At 39.0% G+C, this 18,204-nt stretch overlaps 2 protein-coding genes across 3 annotated transcripts; both read right to left on the bottom strand.

The window, feature by feature from the left end:
- Positions 1–5,055: 5,055 nt before the first annotated feature.
- On the bottom strand, positions 5,056–7,833 carry LOC103950138 (serine/threonine-protein kinase WNK8-like). 2 transcript variants are annotated; one of them, XM_048566668.1, is made up of 6 exons: positions 7,510–7,833; positions 7,312–7,349; positions 6,969–7,196; positions 6,502–6,880; positions 6,015–6,405; positions 5,056–5,932 (listed from the first exon to the last, which is right to left on the bottom strand). In XM_048566668.1, the coding sequence occupies exons 1-6, from the start codon at positions 7,597–7,599 to the stop codon at positions 5,238–5,240; spliced, it is 1,821 nt and encodes a 606-aa protein (XP_048422625.1). In that variant the 5' UTR covers positions 7,600–7,833; the 3' UTR covers positions 5,056–5,237. The 2 variants fall into 2 exon arrangements, with proteins under 2 accessions (XP_048422625.1, XP_048422626.1); XM_048566669.1 differs by lacking the exon at positions 7,312–7,349.
- A 1,845-nt stretch (positions 7,834–9,678) lies between these two features.
- LOC103950139 (plant UBX domain-containing protein 10) lies at positions 9,679–14,152 on the bottom strand. The gene is made up of 4 exons (XM_009361296.3): positions 12,210–14,152; positions 10,762–10,932; positions 10,434–10,637; positions 9,679–10,184 (listed from the first exon to the last, which is right to left on the bottom strand). The coding sequence occupies exons 1-4, from the start codon at positions 13,023–13,025 to the stop codon at positions 9,954–9,956; spliced, it is 1,422 nt and encodes a 473-aa protein (XP_009359571.2). The 5' UTR covers positions 13,026–14,152; the 3' UTR covers positions 9,679–9,953.
- Between the last annotated feature and the right edge of the window lie 4,052 nt (positions 14,153–18,204).

Genomic DNA, 18,204 nt, shown 5'->3' with positions numbered 1-18,204 from the left:
AATATAATCTCCAAAACAATTCATAAAGGAAAGGAGAATCAGATTTGGATTCTCCTTTCCTAACACAACAACATCCTGCACGCAAAAATTCACCTTTTATGTTTGAGGTACTAAATATTACCTTTTTATTCTAGGAAAAATAATTAAAATAGTTTTAAATTTTAAATCTTAACCAAAAAATATCTTAACAACTTTATTTCATAGTTCCGACAAAATCCAAATCAAATCAGCCTAATAAAACTGGCACAAAGTAACCTATTTAGTTTCTAATTTTGCCCCTAACGGCAATCCTTGGCCGTTTAATCTCTCTCTTTCCTTTTCTCTCTCTATCCGGTTTTCGTTTTAAAAAATTTGCATTCTGTGGTTTCGTTTCTGTTTTTAATTTGTGTTTTTGAATTTCTCTAGTTTATTTGATTTTTGAAATTTGGTATGGAATTAGACCAAAAACAAAATCAAAATCCACTCCAATGCTAATACACAATCATTTGCATTTGTGGTTTTGATATAAAGATTTTAGAAGTAAGCGGCATGTGTGTGTCTATATATATATCTTATGAAATAGTTATGTGTACTTGTTGAATTTATATGATTTTTTGAATTAGTTAAGATTCTCGGGTTCTCTGTTTGTAGAAAGAGTTCTCTTCTTCTTTTTTCCTTCTTTGCCCTCTTTTTCTAGAGTAACTGAGCTGTAAGAAAATGACTTGTAGACTTATCATTTGGGAAGTTTTCCGAAAAGGGTCAGGTGAAGAATTGAGAGAAAACGAATAGCATATTTGATACTTTACTTGAATTCAAGTTTTTAAACTAAAAAACAATTTTGAAGTTTTAGGCCTTAAAAATTTGTTTGGTATGATTATTTTCAAAAACTGAATTCAAGACTAACTAAAACATATAGTCTATTATCTAAAAACACAAAAAGTAAGTTTTTAGAGTTTTTAAACTTAAACTCACTCCTTTCTTTTCTCTCCCTCCGCCCCCCTCATTCCAAATCCATCTCTCTTCTTCTTCTTTGTCTCTCCCCCTTCTCTTTTTCCTTTTTTTTACCATTTCCATCCCTCCTCCAATCCGTTTTTTTCGTTCTCTCGGTTCTTTCTCTTACTCCTTTTCCTCTCTATCTCCTTCAATCCTCTCACTTTTTTCTCTTTCCTCCAATCATCTCTTACTTTCTTTCCTCCTCTCTCCTCTTTCTCTCTCGAACCCCTCTTTTTGGATCTTTTTGTCCAATTTAAGTTATAAACTTTAAAATTTTTAAATTGGATATCAAACAAGTTTTTGAGTCTTAAAGAAAATTCTTTTCAAGAAAAATTCTTAAGAAATGTTTTGAGAAATTATAAAAAATATCAAATAGGATACCAAACAAGCCCGAAGATTTTCGAGTTGTTTTCTGAAGCTTTTTGATAAACTGTAACTTACTCCTTTTAAACGATATAACCCCTCGTTGTAATACCTGTATAGGTTCCAGGAAATCATACTACATATAAGTATGAAATCAAATGTAAATCAAATGTAAATCCAAGAATATTCCAAATCACTACATATCAGCAACAACAATATAAATCAAGTGCTCATCAATCTATGGTAACCCACGAGTCAGAGTTGCCTAACGCAACATGTACGACTCATAAATCAATCCATGATAACACATGAGTTGGAGTTGCCTAATGCAACCTGTACGACTCATAAATCAATCCATGATAACACATGAGTCGAAGTTGCCTAATGCGACATGTACGACTCATAGGTAACATGTACAACAGTGTCGGAGTTGCCTATCATTGCAACATGTACAACAGGGTCGGAGTTGCCTATCATTGCAACATGTACGACAGTGTCGGAGCTGACTATTATTGCAACTTGTACGACTGTGTCGAAGTTGCCTATCATTGCAACATGTACGACAGTGTCGGAGCTGCCTATTATTGCAACATGTACGACAATGTCGGAGTTGCCTATCATTGCAACTTGTACGACAGTGTCGAAGTTGCCTATCATTGCAACTTGTACGACAATGTCGGAGTTGCCCAAAACACTAATATAGTCATGCCCTAACTCAATCATTTCAAATAATACTATAAACTCACCTGAACTTACCTGTACGTCCCGCGTTCACCTTAGCACTTCAAAGCATTCACAACAATTATATGTAGGTAATATGCATATGGTTATACCATAATGCAATCTAAAACTCAACCATATCATAGTATTTTAGAATATACAAATATATATATGACATGGCATAAAATGCATAAATCAATTTAAAAGCATTTTGTGGAACTATCAATGATATACATATGATAAAAGGAAAAGACCCACTCACTTGAGGTCCGCAGTACGACTCCCTAGCACGAATATCGAGACGTCACGAACAATCCTCACCTAGAACAATTATTCAGTCACGTCTTAGAACTCTTATCAATAGGACACATACCTTATATAAAACACATCCCAATGACGTTCTAGAAGGATTTGAGACTCATTGACCAAAAGTCAACCGTCGATCAAAGATCAACAGTAGGGTCTACAACCCTACGTAACTCAATCCGAAAGATCCGCACCACGGATTTCCAATCCGTAACCTTCAAAGATCCACATTTTACTTCTAAAACATCATACTAAAGTTTCATTACGATCGAACGGCTGGATCTCCGCCAATTGTCAATTCAAGTGACGGTCAACATTTTATTTTATGTAAAGATCCGTACATCAGATTCCCAATCTGTAAGTTTCTAATATCATCAAATATTACATACTATAATGTATTAAATTTTGGTGACGATCCAACGGTCGGATCGTCAATTCACATAATGTTCAAGTAGCGATCTTTATCAAAACTATGCTCAAACGATGAGATTTCATCAATTGGACTTCACCTATGGAATTGGGGTGCCAAACTTAGCTTAGAAAGGTCAGGGGGTGACTCGGCTCACACGCCGCCGCACACGGCGATCGGTCGCCCCGATTCGCCAGAAAATTCAACTATCTCCAAAGATTCTCAAATTTTACATAAATGAAGATCTCAAAGGGTATGGCAAATTTTATACCTGTGACCAAGTCCAATTTGGCCAGGAAAGGCTCTAATTTCACTTAAACCCACCGAAACCCTAAAATTGATGAACTTCGATTATCCTTCCTCGGTGTTGCAACGTCTCTATCACTGGTTAGGTCTTGTTCCTAGGTCCAAGGGAAGTTGATTAAGGGTAGTTTTAGGTGATGGAACTCGTCGGAATTGAGGAATTACCATCGAGCACCTCCGGTGCTCCGATGAAATTCCTCTCGGGTTAGGACCTAAAAACCCTTAAATTTGGATGGGGATGGTGGAGGGAAGGTGGTGGAGTAGATTGCAGGTGATGGATGTGTGAAATTCAACTTAAAAATGGTAGAAATTGGCCGGAATTTTGGCCGGATCATACCTAGGTTCATGGAGTGCACGGGGAAGAGGGATCCTCTCTCTTGATTGGTTGCCCTCCTATTCATCTAATTGGTCCCTTGCCCTTTTGTCTGATTGATCCACTCCTTCCTCCCTAATTTCTAATTGGTTACAATTCCCACATGGTGGGAGTTTATTTTCCTTTAAATCTATAATTTAGTGAAACAACTTCAAATGTCTGTAACTTACCGTTATAATCCGGACTTGCGAACTGCTTTCTCCTATGCGTTCATACTGACAAGTATCACACAAATACGCCAAAAGAATAAGTCATACGTTCCTCTAGACGATGGTCAACAAAAGTCAAAATCCTTGCCTCTAGGGCATTTTTGTCAATTCCCTCGATTAAAATAAATAAAAACTAAATTTTAAGGATGGGTTGTCACAATTAACGTCTTGAACTATCAGTGTAGTTGAAATGATCTCCCAAACTGTTTTTTTGGTAAATTAACCCTCTGAACTATTTGAAATAAGCCAATTAACCCCTTGTCGTTGGATTATGTCCACTATTCTGTCAAATTCAATGGCAAATTAGTCTTTTTATCATCAATTCTTACATGTCACTTATAACCAAAAATAAATTATGACATGCGGACACATAATAATGTGTGATGACAATGTGAAATGGCATGTTATGCAAACATTTGGTTTCTTTATATTTCTTATTATGTTTTAAGTTCTTGAATTATTTTGAGTTCACGTGTAATTATTCTATTGATGGTTATAACTGACACGTAAGAATTGATGATAAAAAAAATTAATTTTCCATTGAATATGACATAATAGTGAACGAAATCTAACGACACAATGGGTTAATTGGCTTATTTTAAACAGTTCAGGGGATGAATTTACCAAAAAAATAATTTATAAGGTCAATTTCAATTAGGGTAATAGTTTAGGTGATCAAATCGCAGTTTACTCTTCCCAACCATTCATCTACTAAAATAAAACTAAAGTGTAACCAAGCATCTAAATTTACTCTTTTTCCAAACCCCAAAAAAAAAAGAAAACAGAAAAGAAAGCAAGTGTAAGCACAAATCTTGTGATAGTATACAAAAAATTTCACCAATTCTTTTGTTTTACATACAAATCAAAGCAAAGAAAACAAACTCATTTGAAGAAATGCTCAACAAAAAAATCCCAGATTTTAAAAATTGTAAAAATAATAAAATGTTCAAAATCCAAGAGGCAGAATTAATCAAAGAAAATAAAAAGGTGGATTATTTATTATATAGGATTTCTGGGGATCGACGTACCGGAGGTACGATGTTGAGCCTGCGGTTGGTTTGCCGCCATGAATCTCAAGTAAAGGTCTTCAAATGCGTTTATTGTATTTTCTACGTAAATAAAAAAATCATACATTATCAACAAATAATAAGAGGGCTAAACCAATGCAGATAATAATCCACAAATATAAGATAAAAACGATATTGCAAGGACCTGAAAGATCAACATGAGGCAGAATGAACCAGAGGCGGGAAAACTATCTAAATAGTCAGTCAACTGAGATCAAATTAGACTTCAAGAAAAAAACAAGTCATCGGAACTAACAGAAAACTTGACACAAAATCAAGACGTTTTATGATTCATAAGAACTGTAAATTCTCAACATCTCTAACAACATCAAAGGAACAAACAAATTAAAAAATATTCATTAGTAACAATAAAACCAAATGTATGTACCAAAATCCAAACGTAAAAACTCGGGAATTATTTGCTTCGCCGAGTTTCTTAACCGAAAAAAAAATTACAAGTATAAAACGAATGTTACAGGTAGAAAAAGACAAATGAGATTACTATTTATAGGACATCAATTAACAGCAATTTTCTTTTTCTCTATCCACCTCTTCTTTGCACTCTGAATTTCTTCTTCCCTCAACCTCAAGAGTCCGACAAGGCATCGACGATAGTGCATGTCAATAGCATCAAGCTCCCCCTTTAGCTCACTGTACCCATCTTTGTTGGCTAGAGACAGCTCAGATAAGGAACAAATGCTTGACATGTCGGTGCACGCCTCGTTCATCACAAATGAATCACCAGAATCAGCTTCATAACTCTTCTCCTTGACCGCACCCTTAACCATACAATCTGGACTGGAACCGTAACCATCTGAAGCTTTACAGCACTCATCTGAACTGTATTTAGCCAACTCCATAACATTGACATTACTGGCCCCTGAGGCAGTAGGAACACCATACTCAGCTGAGGTAACCGAAGTATCTGAAATCATTGATGATTGGTTATCTTGGTCCTCCGCATGTGCAACATGTGAGAGAACATTTTGCAGTGCAGCATGATCAACACATGAACTATTTGTTCCACATGATGAACCTTCTGATGAAGGTTTCCAGCCAGGTACAAGCTTCATGATCAAGTTATCAATTAACTCAGCTATGACAGAGACATCTTCATGTGGAAGATCAAGTTGCTCAACCATCTCCCCAGCGATTGAAATTGCAGTATCGGAATCAAGATAGAACTCAAAATGGATATTCCTCACACGACCTGTTTAAGAAAATAATATTCAGGTGCAGTTCAGGAAAATAAGGAGGAAAAAGAAAACCTTTTTGCAGGAAAATGTATTTACCACATGTATCAGCAATGCGCAAAGTTAAAGAGACGGTGCTATCAGAATTTTTCTCCGCTCTTAACCTGAACTCATTATTCTCGGTGGAACTCTGTAACTCCAGAACTGAAGGGTTCGATATTTCATTGGTACTTCTCCTACAAAATCCAAAGGAGGACTTCTGGTAGTTAGTATCTACGTCCATAGGACATGCTTCAGGCTGTGGCAAGTTCACCAACTTTTCTAATTGTGAAGGAACACAATTGGGCTCCTTCAAATTGTCAGTTGCAAGGAATGGATCTTTCAAGAGTTCAACTGCACTCAATCTCATAGATGCTGGAACTAGACACTTCTCTATGAACTCCTTGATTTGAGGATTGTCCACTTTACTGAGTGAAGCAGGCTTTACACCCTACAACAAAGGAAGTCAGGATAAATATTAGGCAACCATTTAGTAGATAAACAAAAACTGGACGGAAATTCATAAAGCTGTCGATCAGAAACTTACAGAGGTAACCTTCTTATAAATTTGTGCAGGATTTTTACATTCACTATAAGGGTATTCACAAGTCACCATTTCTAACATGCACAAGCCAAAAGAATAGATGTCGACTAATTCATTGTATTCCTCGTCATAAAGCTCTGGAGCCATGAATTCAGGGGTGCCAATAACACTATGAGCAGTAGGCTGCTGCATGACAATAGCCAATCCGAGATCTCCGATTTTAATTTCTCCGGTATTTCCATTGACAAATATGTTGTCGCATTTCAAATCTCTATGAATAATTGGAGGATTGTGAGAATGCAGATAATGCAAGCCTCGAAGAATCTGCCTTGCCCAGTTCTTAATGGCCTTCATATCAACATTCTTATGCTTGTTTCGGTACCTAGATCCCACAACAGAAACGGTTAGTATTTGATAAATGTAAGCCAACTAAAAACATGAAACATGAAAAAACAGTCGGTGAAACTCACTGCCTCAAACTCCCAGAGGTGAACAACTCTGTTATTATGTTGATGGTCTTGTTCTTATCATCCACCCAAGAATTATGGAACTTGACAATGTTTTGATGCTTTAATGACTTCAGCAGATGAACCTCAGAATACAATCTCTCCAACTGTTCCGGAGACTGCAACACCTCCTCGATATTCACTTGGCACCAGGCTACTTCTATTCCTTCCTCCTCATCGAATGCCTTGTATCTACATTTTATACAACATCCAAATAAGTAAAAAAATAAATTTACAAGGACAAATTGTTAGAACCCTCGAAACCCACTACAAAGAAACGAATTCAAGGTAGGTTAGAGAAGCATACGCAGTCTTGAATGCTCCCCTCCCCAAAAATTCGTCATACTGGATGAACAAACACAAATCTACGTAAGAATTCTATCACCATATCCAACAACAAGAACGAAAACATGACGAAAACACATTTGATAAACACCGATAAAATTAACATTAAAACACAATTCATATACCAAAATTAAAGAGCAAACAGGATTCGAAATCGTACCCGCAAGTATTGCCCAGTCGGATCTTTCTCCACAACGCCACCATCGTCGCAAGCAGAATTTCCACCAACAAAACCACTACAGGAATCCATAACCCTAAAAACACAACAAAAATCTCCCCAAAGAAGCAAACTTTTTTTTTTTTTTTTGCAAGACGGAAAACGATTCTTCGCAAACCCTATCAAATCTTCTTGCTTACAACACCCCCAACCGGAATCAGATTACCACAGTGTTCAGAAAAAGCCTCGCAAGCGACGGAGTACGGGTCGAACGCCGATCGAAGACGAAAACGGCAGCCGATAAACCACATGTCCCCGAATTCCGTACCTGAATTCCGGTTCGCGACGGACCTCCACATTGTCAAACCTATCCGAGACTCAGCCATGGCGCTATCTGCATCTTTCGGATCGCCAAAGTCAGGGATTTCACTTTCGCCTAAAAAATTTCGAGCTGGGGAGGCGAAATTGGGGGACTCTGAGAACCCTAAGAAAACCCTTGAGTGCAGAAATCGAGCTGCGGAGAGAGCGAGAGCGATTGGAGATGGAACCCTAGGGATTGCGATTGGGAGGAGAGGGGTAAATGTAGGGTTGGGGGGACATTGTTTTGGGGTTGGATTGGGATTTCTAGGGATTTTGATTTTTGGATTGGAAGATGAGTTCTGGCGGAGTCCTTTTTTCTCTCTGATTTGATGGTACACGCTGTCCTTTTGGACTTCTACTTGGAAACTAATTTAATTATTTTTTTTTATTTTTTATTTTAATTAAGGAATTGGGAGGTTGATTAGGGGAAGACAACTCAGCTTGGATCGTATTAGTAAAAGTTAATCTACTGATCAGAGAAAATATTAGTAAATTAATCATTGATTTAATTAATCACGTTGTCCTGTAAGGCTGGAAGAGTGGAAATTGGAGCTCCACTTGTAAAATAATTTAATTTAGATTCCATTTTCTAGATTTTCTTTTGTTTTGTTTTTTGACTTATTCTACATTTTCGGCCAAATATATTTATTTTTCTTCATATTTTTCTTATATTTGTTCTATTTTTTTACTTATTCTAAAAAGTATGTACTCTGTATTCTTCTAAAATTGACAAAAAAAACAAAAACTAGGATTCTTTCATATCTATGTTTATTACGTAACTCGTGTTAGCAGTATACATAAAGTATTATTTTATGTATTATAAGATAGACGATATAGTTGAACGTATATATTTACAAAAGCAAAGAAATTCACGTATTATAGTTGAGTGAAGTAGTAACATCACATTATCGTATTTCAGATACATCAATAACTTATTCATAGTTAAAATAATTGTTTTTAAAACTAAGCGTATAAGTTGAAATTTAGAACAAATTCAAGAAAAAGGATAAGAAAAGGGAAATGGCGGGGAAAGGCGTGACATGAAGAGGTGTCAATAACTTTGGTGTTTTGATTTTAGAAGCATCGGCCATACTAACAAGTTAGAATCAACCATAAGAGGTTAGGATTTTCAACAAAGAAACAAGTTAGACATGGCTTGGCTTGGCTTGCATGGCATTTCCAACTGTATTCTCCAAAGCCACAAACCTTTTCCAACTATATGGCAACTTTTCGTTATCTGGAAGCGTAATTTTAGTTTTTTTTTTTTTTTTACCACGTATCAATCTATGGAATATTTACATCGGACCGTCTAGATGATGCTGCAAAAGCACAATGTACGCATTTCATTTGTGTAATTAAGTAGGGTGTTAATTTTCATGGAGTTTGGTACACACAAAAACCACATCCTTAACCACGTAAGATAGGTAAAGTTAAGCTGATCATGAGTTCAGTTATCACGTCAATCGAAGGTCTCTGGTTCAAATCACATCAATTAAAATCTCCGTTTCAAGTCCGGGCAACATTGACGATGGCTCCCGGTGTGTTAGTTGTGCTCGATGAACGGTTACAGCAACAAAGTTCTGGTGATTATGAATTTAAATTACGAACAATGAACCGTTGGCACAACACGAAACAAAGTCCTGCTGACATATTATGTTTAGACTTGGTTCTTGCAAATTGGACCGAGCAAGCTAGAGGCAATTTGCCAGGCGCTCATCTTGGAAATTCAAAACTCAACAACTCTATCAGGAATGAGAAGGACGGGAGAAGGCAACACCACAAAGTAATCATCAATCACATCACATGGAGAAATGAAAGGAAGAGCTCATTTAGATTTTCAAGTCTATATAGTCAGTATCATTATTTCAATTCCAGCTTCAATTTTGGGGGCCGCTCGTTTGAAATAATTTGCAACGAAATCAAACTACACATCCACATATTGTCAGTATCATCTATCGTAACTCGTCATATCGTTCTAATGAAATCGACATAGTTGCTGCGTATAGAGATGCAAAAATAAATTAAACCCTAGTTGCAGTTTTGCAGGAATCATCTCTACTAAATTTTGATAACAAACCATCATATTCTCAAGAATTCAGCTCCAGAAAAAGGCTGGCCTGTGGATGCAACCCTGCTTCTTTCAAGGATAAAGACAACTTCTCTGGTCCATATACAACTCGAGGGAAGTTTGACACCAAACTGTAGCTCTCGGCATCGACACAACCCAAAGAATCAACAAAATCATAGACACTTTGGATTAATGCAGTGCTGTGGAATCTCCTTTCCTTGCGTTGTCCAGTTGGGAACCGAACCACAACCTGGTTTATCAAATAAAAACATAACCATGCATACGTTAGGTTAAAGAACTACTATCTCGGACAAAACAAGGAATAATGGGAACTGCAACCCAGCATCAAAGGTGCATACGACTAGAATTTCCATGAATGATGTCTAAACATACTGAACTCTACATGTCGACATAATAGAAGTTATCTGAAACATCTATACATTCAAAATGTACAAGAAAATAAAAGAGAAAATTTACGTAATAATGCAAAAGGGATTACCTGTGTAACATCAGGTCCTTTTTCAGGTTCGGCACCAAGTGACAAGACTTTCTCCTGCCGCATCCTAGCTAGTGCAGCCTCTTTCTCTGCAGCTTCCTGTGCTGCTCTTTCACGAGCCTCTTCTTCTTCCTGGCGCTTCCGTTCAGCTTCAGCAGCTTCTCTTTCTAGACGTTCTTGCTCTTCCCTCCTCTGGTTTTCCCTCGCCTGAAGCACACGAACATAACAATAAGGGAATAGAACAACCTAAGAGCTTCCTAAAACCTAAAGCCTTTGCCTGCCACGTGAAAGGGTAAAGGGAGCATGAAATTCGGTTATACTATCAACATACCTGATCAGCTTCAAGTGCTGCTCTATAAGCAGCATCTTGCTCCTCCCTTAAACGAACATTGATTCTCCTTTGTTCTGCCTCATGCCTTGCTGTGCCAAGAACAGAAGCACTTTCTTCAACCACTCTGTTTAGTATTGAGAGCATTTCTTCAGGAGACTTTGGCCCCTCAACCTGCCAAACATGACAAGATAGTCGTTACGGTAAAATGAACAACACATCATCCATACTTAGTTACCATACAGTTGAAACGGAAAATAGGGAAATATGGAAAAGAAAGAGAAAATCAATATCAAACTATTATCTAATAATCTAGAAATAACAACTTCAAGTTCAAGATGCATCACTTAAAGAGGAAAACATGTTAAACGTAGGGCATAAAATAAAATGCTCATACCAAGCTATAGAACAGCTTAAATTAAACTCAATAGCTCAATAACAAATTTACCATCCACCTAATCTGAATCAGAAACAATAATATTTTGTTACCATCCAAGATAAATTGCGACACAATTTCTATATATGATTCACCTTCCTCAGGAATATGATCAGTCAAAATAAAAGCTAAAGCTCCAACATCATTGAATTAGAACTTAGCAACAATTTTCAAGACAAGCGCGAGTCAAACACACAAAATCTCATGCACAGACCATATTGATCAATCAACAGCTTCAACTCAATAGCATTTTCAGAAAGAAAATGGCACAAATTTTCTAATAGTTATCCATTCAACTTTCCTGTTGAGATTCTTATCCCTCCAATAGAATATTTCCTACATTCAAATCTAAAAAAGGAGTGCCATCTTTCTCACCAAAATAAACATGCTTTCAGTGTTAACGGGGTAAAAGCAACAAAGGAAAATCCACAAAGTTTTAAGTTCAGTCGCTGCGGTAGGAACTCTAAGGATGGAAAACAGAACAGACGGATAATCAGCAAGCTAAACCACACCAGTACGTAAATGTCTACCTTGTTTCTTCCGGTGACCATTAACACCAATCACACCGCTCCGTGAGCTTCCTAGTTAAACCCCATGAATCACTACTACTGGCTGGTCAACTCATTTACAAGAAAAGAAACAGAAAGGAGTTGCTTACAATGAGTCAAATGTGTCATTCAATAAACCGTGCGCGGCTGGTAGGTGATAACCACTTAGATTTGAACTTTATGCCAAGAAACCTCTAGTTTCAGTATGACTCCCTAGGAAGATACAACGTCATACATGACATAACTTCCATTCCTCCATCTTCATCCCCCAATATTAAACAAAGACTGTAACTGATAATTCTGACTTCCGCCCTACGACCTTCCAATCCATTACTAACAACAAATGATATAAATATTTAAACTTACAATACTTCTCAATCAGTTCAATCTACAGGGCTATCAATTCCGTATACTCTTATGGACCGATTATTCTTATATGGAAATAAGGCAAGCAAAGAATCATATACCTGCTGAAGCAGTAAGATCCTCTGGTTCGTGGCAGCCATTACGACGGCACAGAAGGGATATCTCGAGGCCTTCAGACTATTACTCATCTTGAAGCCTTCACTTGCCCGAATGCTCCCTCCCCACGACACGAAATTCTCATTAACATAAGCCACCAACATCTCAGAGCACAGAGTCCTCTCACAAAACGACGGCGTATCAGGATGATCGGGCGAGTGCAAGTAGACGAACAACAGCTTGAAAGAGTTTCTCGACCTCTGCAGGGCGTCCATAAACCCCTCGCTGACAAAATTCGGCCTCCTCGTCCCAAAATCTTGCTCAAACCTCGCTACAAACTGCACTGCTTCATTCCCCACCGCCGGCACCGACAGTAATTGGGCAGAGGCCTCGCCGTCCCGACCAACCCCGAGTCCAATCATTCCGAGCGAGTACGAAAGCACTCCACCGGCGGCCCACAACCCGAGCCCAACCGCCCGAGAAATCAACCCTAGACTACCAGAAATAACCGAAATAGGCAGAGTGATGACCCTCCAAGCAAAACCGGGTGCTGCGACCGCGTTTGACGACTGTCCAGACTGGTGCGACGATTGGGGAATGGAGCGAAGGCCGTTCCCACCGCCGAAATCGGAGACTATGGAGGTGGTTCCGGAATAGGATGGATCTTCCGGCGAAGGCGTATGGTTCGCAGTGGTGGTGAAGGAGGAGATCGCGAGCTCGAGGTCCCAGCCATGGGCGGTGAGAATCTCCTCGCACAAATCGGTGTCTTCGAGGCCTGTGATCGCTTGGAAATACGCTAACTTGTCGTTGGCATCGGCCATCTCTGTAAACAGATTAGGGTTTCTCTAGTTCGAGAAGAAAGAGGAGAGAGCCGAGACCGACACGACAGCGCTTTGGGGATGTCGGTTCTCTTCTCTGAGAAATTACCGAGGAGGTTTATGACAGCATCCGCGGGAGCGAAAGCAAAAGGTCTACAGTTATAAGGTTTTGTGGAACACCAGAAATACCCCTGACTATTTGGGAAATAACTGAATTGCCATTGTCGTGATTGGCTAAATTATCGTTGTACATGCTGGCGGGGATTTGCTTGCAAGCAGATGAGAAGGCAAACACAACAAAGCGGGCGTTCCTAGTGTTAATAGGCTTGTTGCATCATCTACAAGACCGAGTCCAGGACCAGGGCCAGCACATTGGAGACGGAAAGCACCAGCGTGGATGATCCTAAGACTTTGTTTGGCAGTTCAAATTGTACTAACTATTTCTGTCGGATAGAATAAATAACTACCGGATAGTACTGATTAAATTAATTAAGCATTTGATGCAATATCGGATCAATGATCATATCATTTATAATGTGTTTGATACTGAACCGGATAAGAGAAATTCAAAGTAACTTTGATATTTCACTTCATATTTGTCCCCTGTTTAAATCAGATTACTAAAAAAAAATTAAAAAATAAAAAAAAATCTATCTCTTTCCCAGAATCCCAGATCCCTGTGTCGCACCACCCCCACAAACACCCTCATTTTCTTACCTGCTGTTGTTGGCCCAAAGGGGCTTGAAAACACCATCAAGCAGATGGAATATTAAAACCCAGAAATTAAAGAAATTAAAAACCCAGATGAAATCTTAAATCCAGAAGAACTCTTTCTGAATCATAAAACCCATATGAAACCTTTTCGAATTTTCAAATCCTATTATCGATTCCCAATCAAGGTTCTAAAACCCAAATGAAATCGTTCCGAATTTGTGTGGTGGTGGTGCGAGTTGTCTCTCTGTGGGTGTTATCAGATAACAAAGGTGACAGGGGGAATAGAGCCACCAAGAGGAGAGGGAGAGAACATAGCTTGCCAGATGAGACGGGGAGAACACAGCCAGCGAGAGAAGGAGATGGAGCAAGCGGCGGGGACGACAAGAGAGAGTGCCCAGTTCGCACAAGAGAGAAGAAAGAGAGCACTAATTAATACGCCCGTTTTGGACTGGTTTGCTAAGAGGGTATATGCCGTATAAAATAAGTGGATCGGATTAAATTAGTTTGGTCCAATTTAATACGAGAAAGCGTCAAACACCCGTTTTTGTATTAATAATCTTATCCAGTATTATATACGGTGTACCAAACAGAGCGTAAGGCACCACATTCCCCCGCATAAACAATTCGGTACGCTGGAGATTATGTGACTGCTTAATTAAATCAAATAAAAAACAATCACACACAAAAATCACAACAAAATGAAATAAAATAAATCTGTACAAATTAGCAGACGCACCTTGAAGCATTGCTGCGAACAGTAGTTGAGTTGCACCGAGGGAATGTATACTGCAAAAATTGCTTCTGGCAGCTGCAATTAAAGCAAAATAAAAACAAAAAATTGTATAAATTAAAATCGGAAAATTTTCCAGAAATAAATAAAATAAATTAGCGAGCTTTGGTGATGAACATCACACATTTCCTTTAACAAGAATATCATTTTTCATAGTCAGTTGACTCATTTTGGTAAGGGTTAAATATGAATTCTGATTTTAACATATTTCGAGTCAATAGTTTTCAATTTTGGAACTCTCAAATCAAATTGGACATTCAAAATTTTAAATTTTGAAATCCCAAATTTTTTTTTTTCTGACAAAATTAAAATTTATTTTAAGATTCAGAAAGCTCTAAAATTATAGTACCTACAAATTGAGTTTTCAAGCTTAAAATGCCTAAGGTAACTGGCCTTATGTTGAAATAATTATGTCAAAGTGACACTCTGCTTGTTCTTCTCTTCTAAAGCCGCTGAATTCCCGCTATAGTTTCTTCATGTTTTCAGTATGAACTTTTAATTTTGACCCTTCAAATTGTTGCGAATATTCAATGTTTAATGTTATTATTTAAAGAATTTTGAAATAAAACCGAAAGTTTTCCAAAATTATGATTTTTCCAAATTGGAATGGATGTTGAAATTAAAATTCTTTGGAATGGAATTGAAAAACAATTCTCATTCTGAAGATATTTTGGATTAAAATTGGAACCCTTGAATCCAATTCAATTCATCTGAAAATCAAACCTAAGTTATCTTAAGTGTCACATCCTAACCCGGGGGGGGCCCACTTCCCGAGCCCGCTCCACCACCGTAACACGATATTATCCGCTTTGGGCCCCGACCACGCCCTCACGGTTTTGTTTCTGGGAACTCACACGAGAACTTCCCAATGGGTCACCCATCATGAGAGTTCTCTCGCGCGCTACTCGCTTAACTTCGAAATTCCCATGGAACTCGAAGCCAGTGAGCTCCCAAAAGGTCTCGTGCTAGGTAGAGATGGGAATATACATATAAGGATCACTCCCCTGGGCGATATGGGATGTCACAATCCACCCCCCTTAGGGACGGAACCCGAAGCCAGTTAGCTCCCAAAAGGCCTCGTGCTAGGTAGAGATGGGAATATACATATAAAGATCACTCCCCTGAGCGATGTGGGATGTCACAATCCACCCCCCTTAGGGGCCCGACGTCCTCGTCGGCACACCACGGCCAGGGTTAGGCTCTGATACCAAATTGTCACATCCCGGCCCGGGGCGAAACCATTTCCCAGGCCCGACACCACCGTAGCACAATATTGTTCGCTTTGGGCCCCCAGCACACCCTCACGGTTTTGTTTCTGCGAACTCACACGAGAACTTCCCAATGGGTCACCCATCCTGGGAGTGCTCTCGCACGCTACTCACTTAACTTCGGAGTTCCATGGAACTCGAAGTCAGTGAGCTCCCAAAAGGCCTCGTGATAGGTAGGGATGAGAATATACATATAAAGATCACTCCCCTGGTCGATGTGGAATGTCACAATAAATTGTCACATCCTAGCCTGGGAAGGACCACTTCCCGGGCCCGTTCCACCACCGTACCACGATATTGTCCGCTTTGGGCCCCGACCACGCCCTCACGGTTTTGTTTCTAGGAACTTACACGAGAACTTCCCAGTGGGTCACCCATCATGGGAGTGCTCTCGCATGCTACTCGCTTAACTTCTGAGTTCCCATAAAACCCGAAGCCAGTGAGCTTCCAAAAGGCCTCGTACTAGGTAGAGATGGGAATATACATATAAGGATCACTCCCCTGGGCGATGTGGGATGTCACATTAAGAATTAGTCCGATAAAAACATATAGAGAATTTTTATTTGAACCCACATTATGTAGATCTACACCGATTTAATAAGGAATGTACGTTTTTATTTTATTTTATTTTATTTTAAATCAAATTAATTGTCATATTATATTAAGTGTCAACCATTGATGTTGGGCCAATCTAATGGTTTAAAACTTGTGTAGAAAAAAAATATAGTACCATGAATCCACCTTCTGTGTGTGTGTGTGAGAGAGGGAGAGTGTGAGAAACATTATTATTAGGTGATTCACCTGCCAATTTAGTTCATAAATTATCACCTTAGTAAAAATTAGGTCTAAAAACTTTTTTTTCTTCAGAAAAATCAAACTTTAAATTATAAAAATTTGCCAACTACATCCCTAATATTGACACACCCCAACCGAGATCAGGGCATGCTGGCCGTCACGTGGAAGTGACGTAGCCATGTGCACAGTGTGGAAGCTAAAGACAGTAATATAAAAGTACGAATAATTTAAAACTAGCAAATATAATGTGATGAAGTATGTGCTAGCGAAAGTAAGACGCTGAATTCAGAGCTTAAAGCCTACAGCAGTCCAAAAGAAACGATACAACAATAGTGCACCCGAAGGTGACCCTACATAGGTGAGTGTCTGTTAGAATACCGGGACGTCCTCCGGGAAAACCACCAAACCCGCTAAGCTACTAGAACCTGGAAGGGCGCAAAACAAAAGCGTGAGTGGGCAAAAACAAATTCTTTGAAAACCAATTCATAAAATACATTCTAACCCCTCGCCGTAAAACCTGTATACTTCCCAGAAAATAAACACATATACGTAGATATGCCAAGTCATGCTCAAGGGTATGCCAATCATGCTCACAGGTATGCCATCACAAACCTTATAATATCATGCATGTGCTCAGGTATAAATCACATCAATAGCATAATAATCTGGCAGCCGGAATCCCCTAAGTGACCTGTACGGCTGAATCTAGAGCTCAAATCTCAAACTCAATCACTAAACCTGCCCACGAGTCGGAACCACCTATAGTGGTCTGTACGGCAGGCCTGGGTGTAATACATATGAACGCTCTAGTGCTACGATCATGTGAAGGCTGTGCGAATAATCGCGGGTCACCTACGAGTCGGAACCACCTATAGTGGTCTGTACCACAAGACTGTGCACCTAACTTGGATTCAAGCTGAGCGTGTGGTGCGGGAGGTGAACAACACGTGAAGGACTGTGCCCTACTCTGGGCGGGAGCACTAACACCGGGGGAGCAGGTTATGAGCTCTCTAAGCATCTCTAACCGCTATTTAATGCAATCTTTAAATAACGCTTACCTGGCACTTACCTATGCCTCCACAGCACCAACAAATATATATATGACATATGCATAATCGAATATATAATTAAACGTATATGCCACTAATCATGCATAACCATCAATCATATAAAAGAATGGCATAAAACGAAGCATTTATACTAATTTCTGGGAAATAATATGTATATAGGTATATACGGAAAACAAAAACCCACTCACTGGTATGTGGAAGGGTCGTAGCCCCCCTGCCTCGAGTGTGCACGCTCGTCCTCGAGATACGTGTCACCTATATGCGAATTAACTATAAAAACGTTAACTTTAAAGCACATAACCGTCCGTTCAAAATAACTTCTCATACATTGCTCAAAATGGACAAATGAATATACCAACGTGATCTACACAACCTCACGATCACACCCATATTTTAAAAATAATTTTTGGACCTCCCACGCGCTCTCACGCGCCAAAACAGGCACGGACCCACGCGCCCCCACGCGCGGCCACGTGCCAGGCACACTGACGGCGTCAAGTGACGCCGTCAGGAATATTCCATTAACCCAACGGAATATTCCATTA

This window comes from the organism of the source record quoted next, unplaced genomic scaffold (genome assembly GCF_019419815.1).
Source record: "Pyrus x bretschneideri cultivar Hongxiangsu unplaced genomic scaffold, Pyrus_bretschneideri_v1 Contig42, whole genome shotgun sequence".
Classification (NCBI taxonomy): Eukaryota; Viridiplantae; Streptophyta; class Magnoliopsida; order Rosales; family Rosaceae; genus Pyrus; species Pyrus x bretschneideri.
Note: the sequence above shows the minus strand (reverse complement) of the source record. Positions and strands in the feature narration are given on the sequence as shown.

Bases quoted from the DNA above. Each gene is read 5' to 3' on its own strand.
- LOC103950139 (XM_009361296.3), bottom strand. From the start codon at position 13,025: ATGGCCGATGCCAACGACAAGTTAGCGTATTTCCAAGCGATCACAGGC. The intron at 10,933-12,209 runs GTATATGATTCT...CATGTTTGGCAG, and splicing joins GGATCTTACTGCTTCAGCAG to GTTGAGGGGCCAAAGTCTCC. The intron at 10,638-10,761 runs GTATGTTGATAG...CGTGTGCTTCAG, and splicing joins CAGCACTTGAAGCTGATCAG to GCGAGGGAAAACCAGAGGAG.
- LOC103950138 (XM_048566668.1), bottom strand. From the start codon at position 7,599: ATGGATTCCTGTAGTGGTTTTGTTGGTGGAAATTCTGCTTGCGACGAT. The intron at 7,197-7,311 runs GTATGCTTCTCT...TATAAAATGTAG, and splicing joins AGGGGAGCATTCAAGACTGC to ATACAAGGCATTCGATGAGG. The intron at 6,881-6,968 runs GTGAGTTTCACC...TGTGGGATCTAG, and splicing joins ACCTCTGGGAGTTTGAGGCA to GTACCGAAACAAGCATAAGA.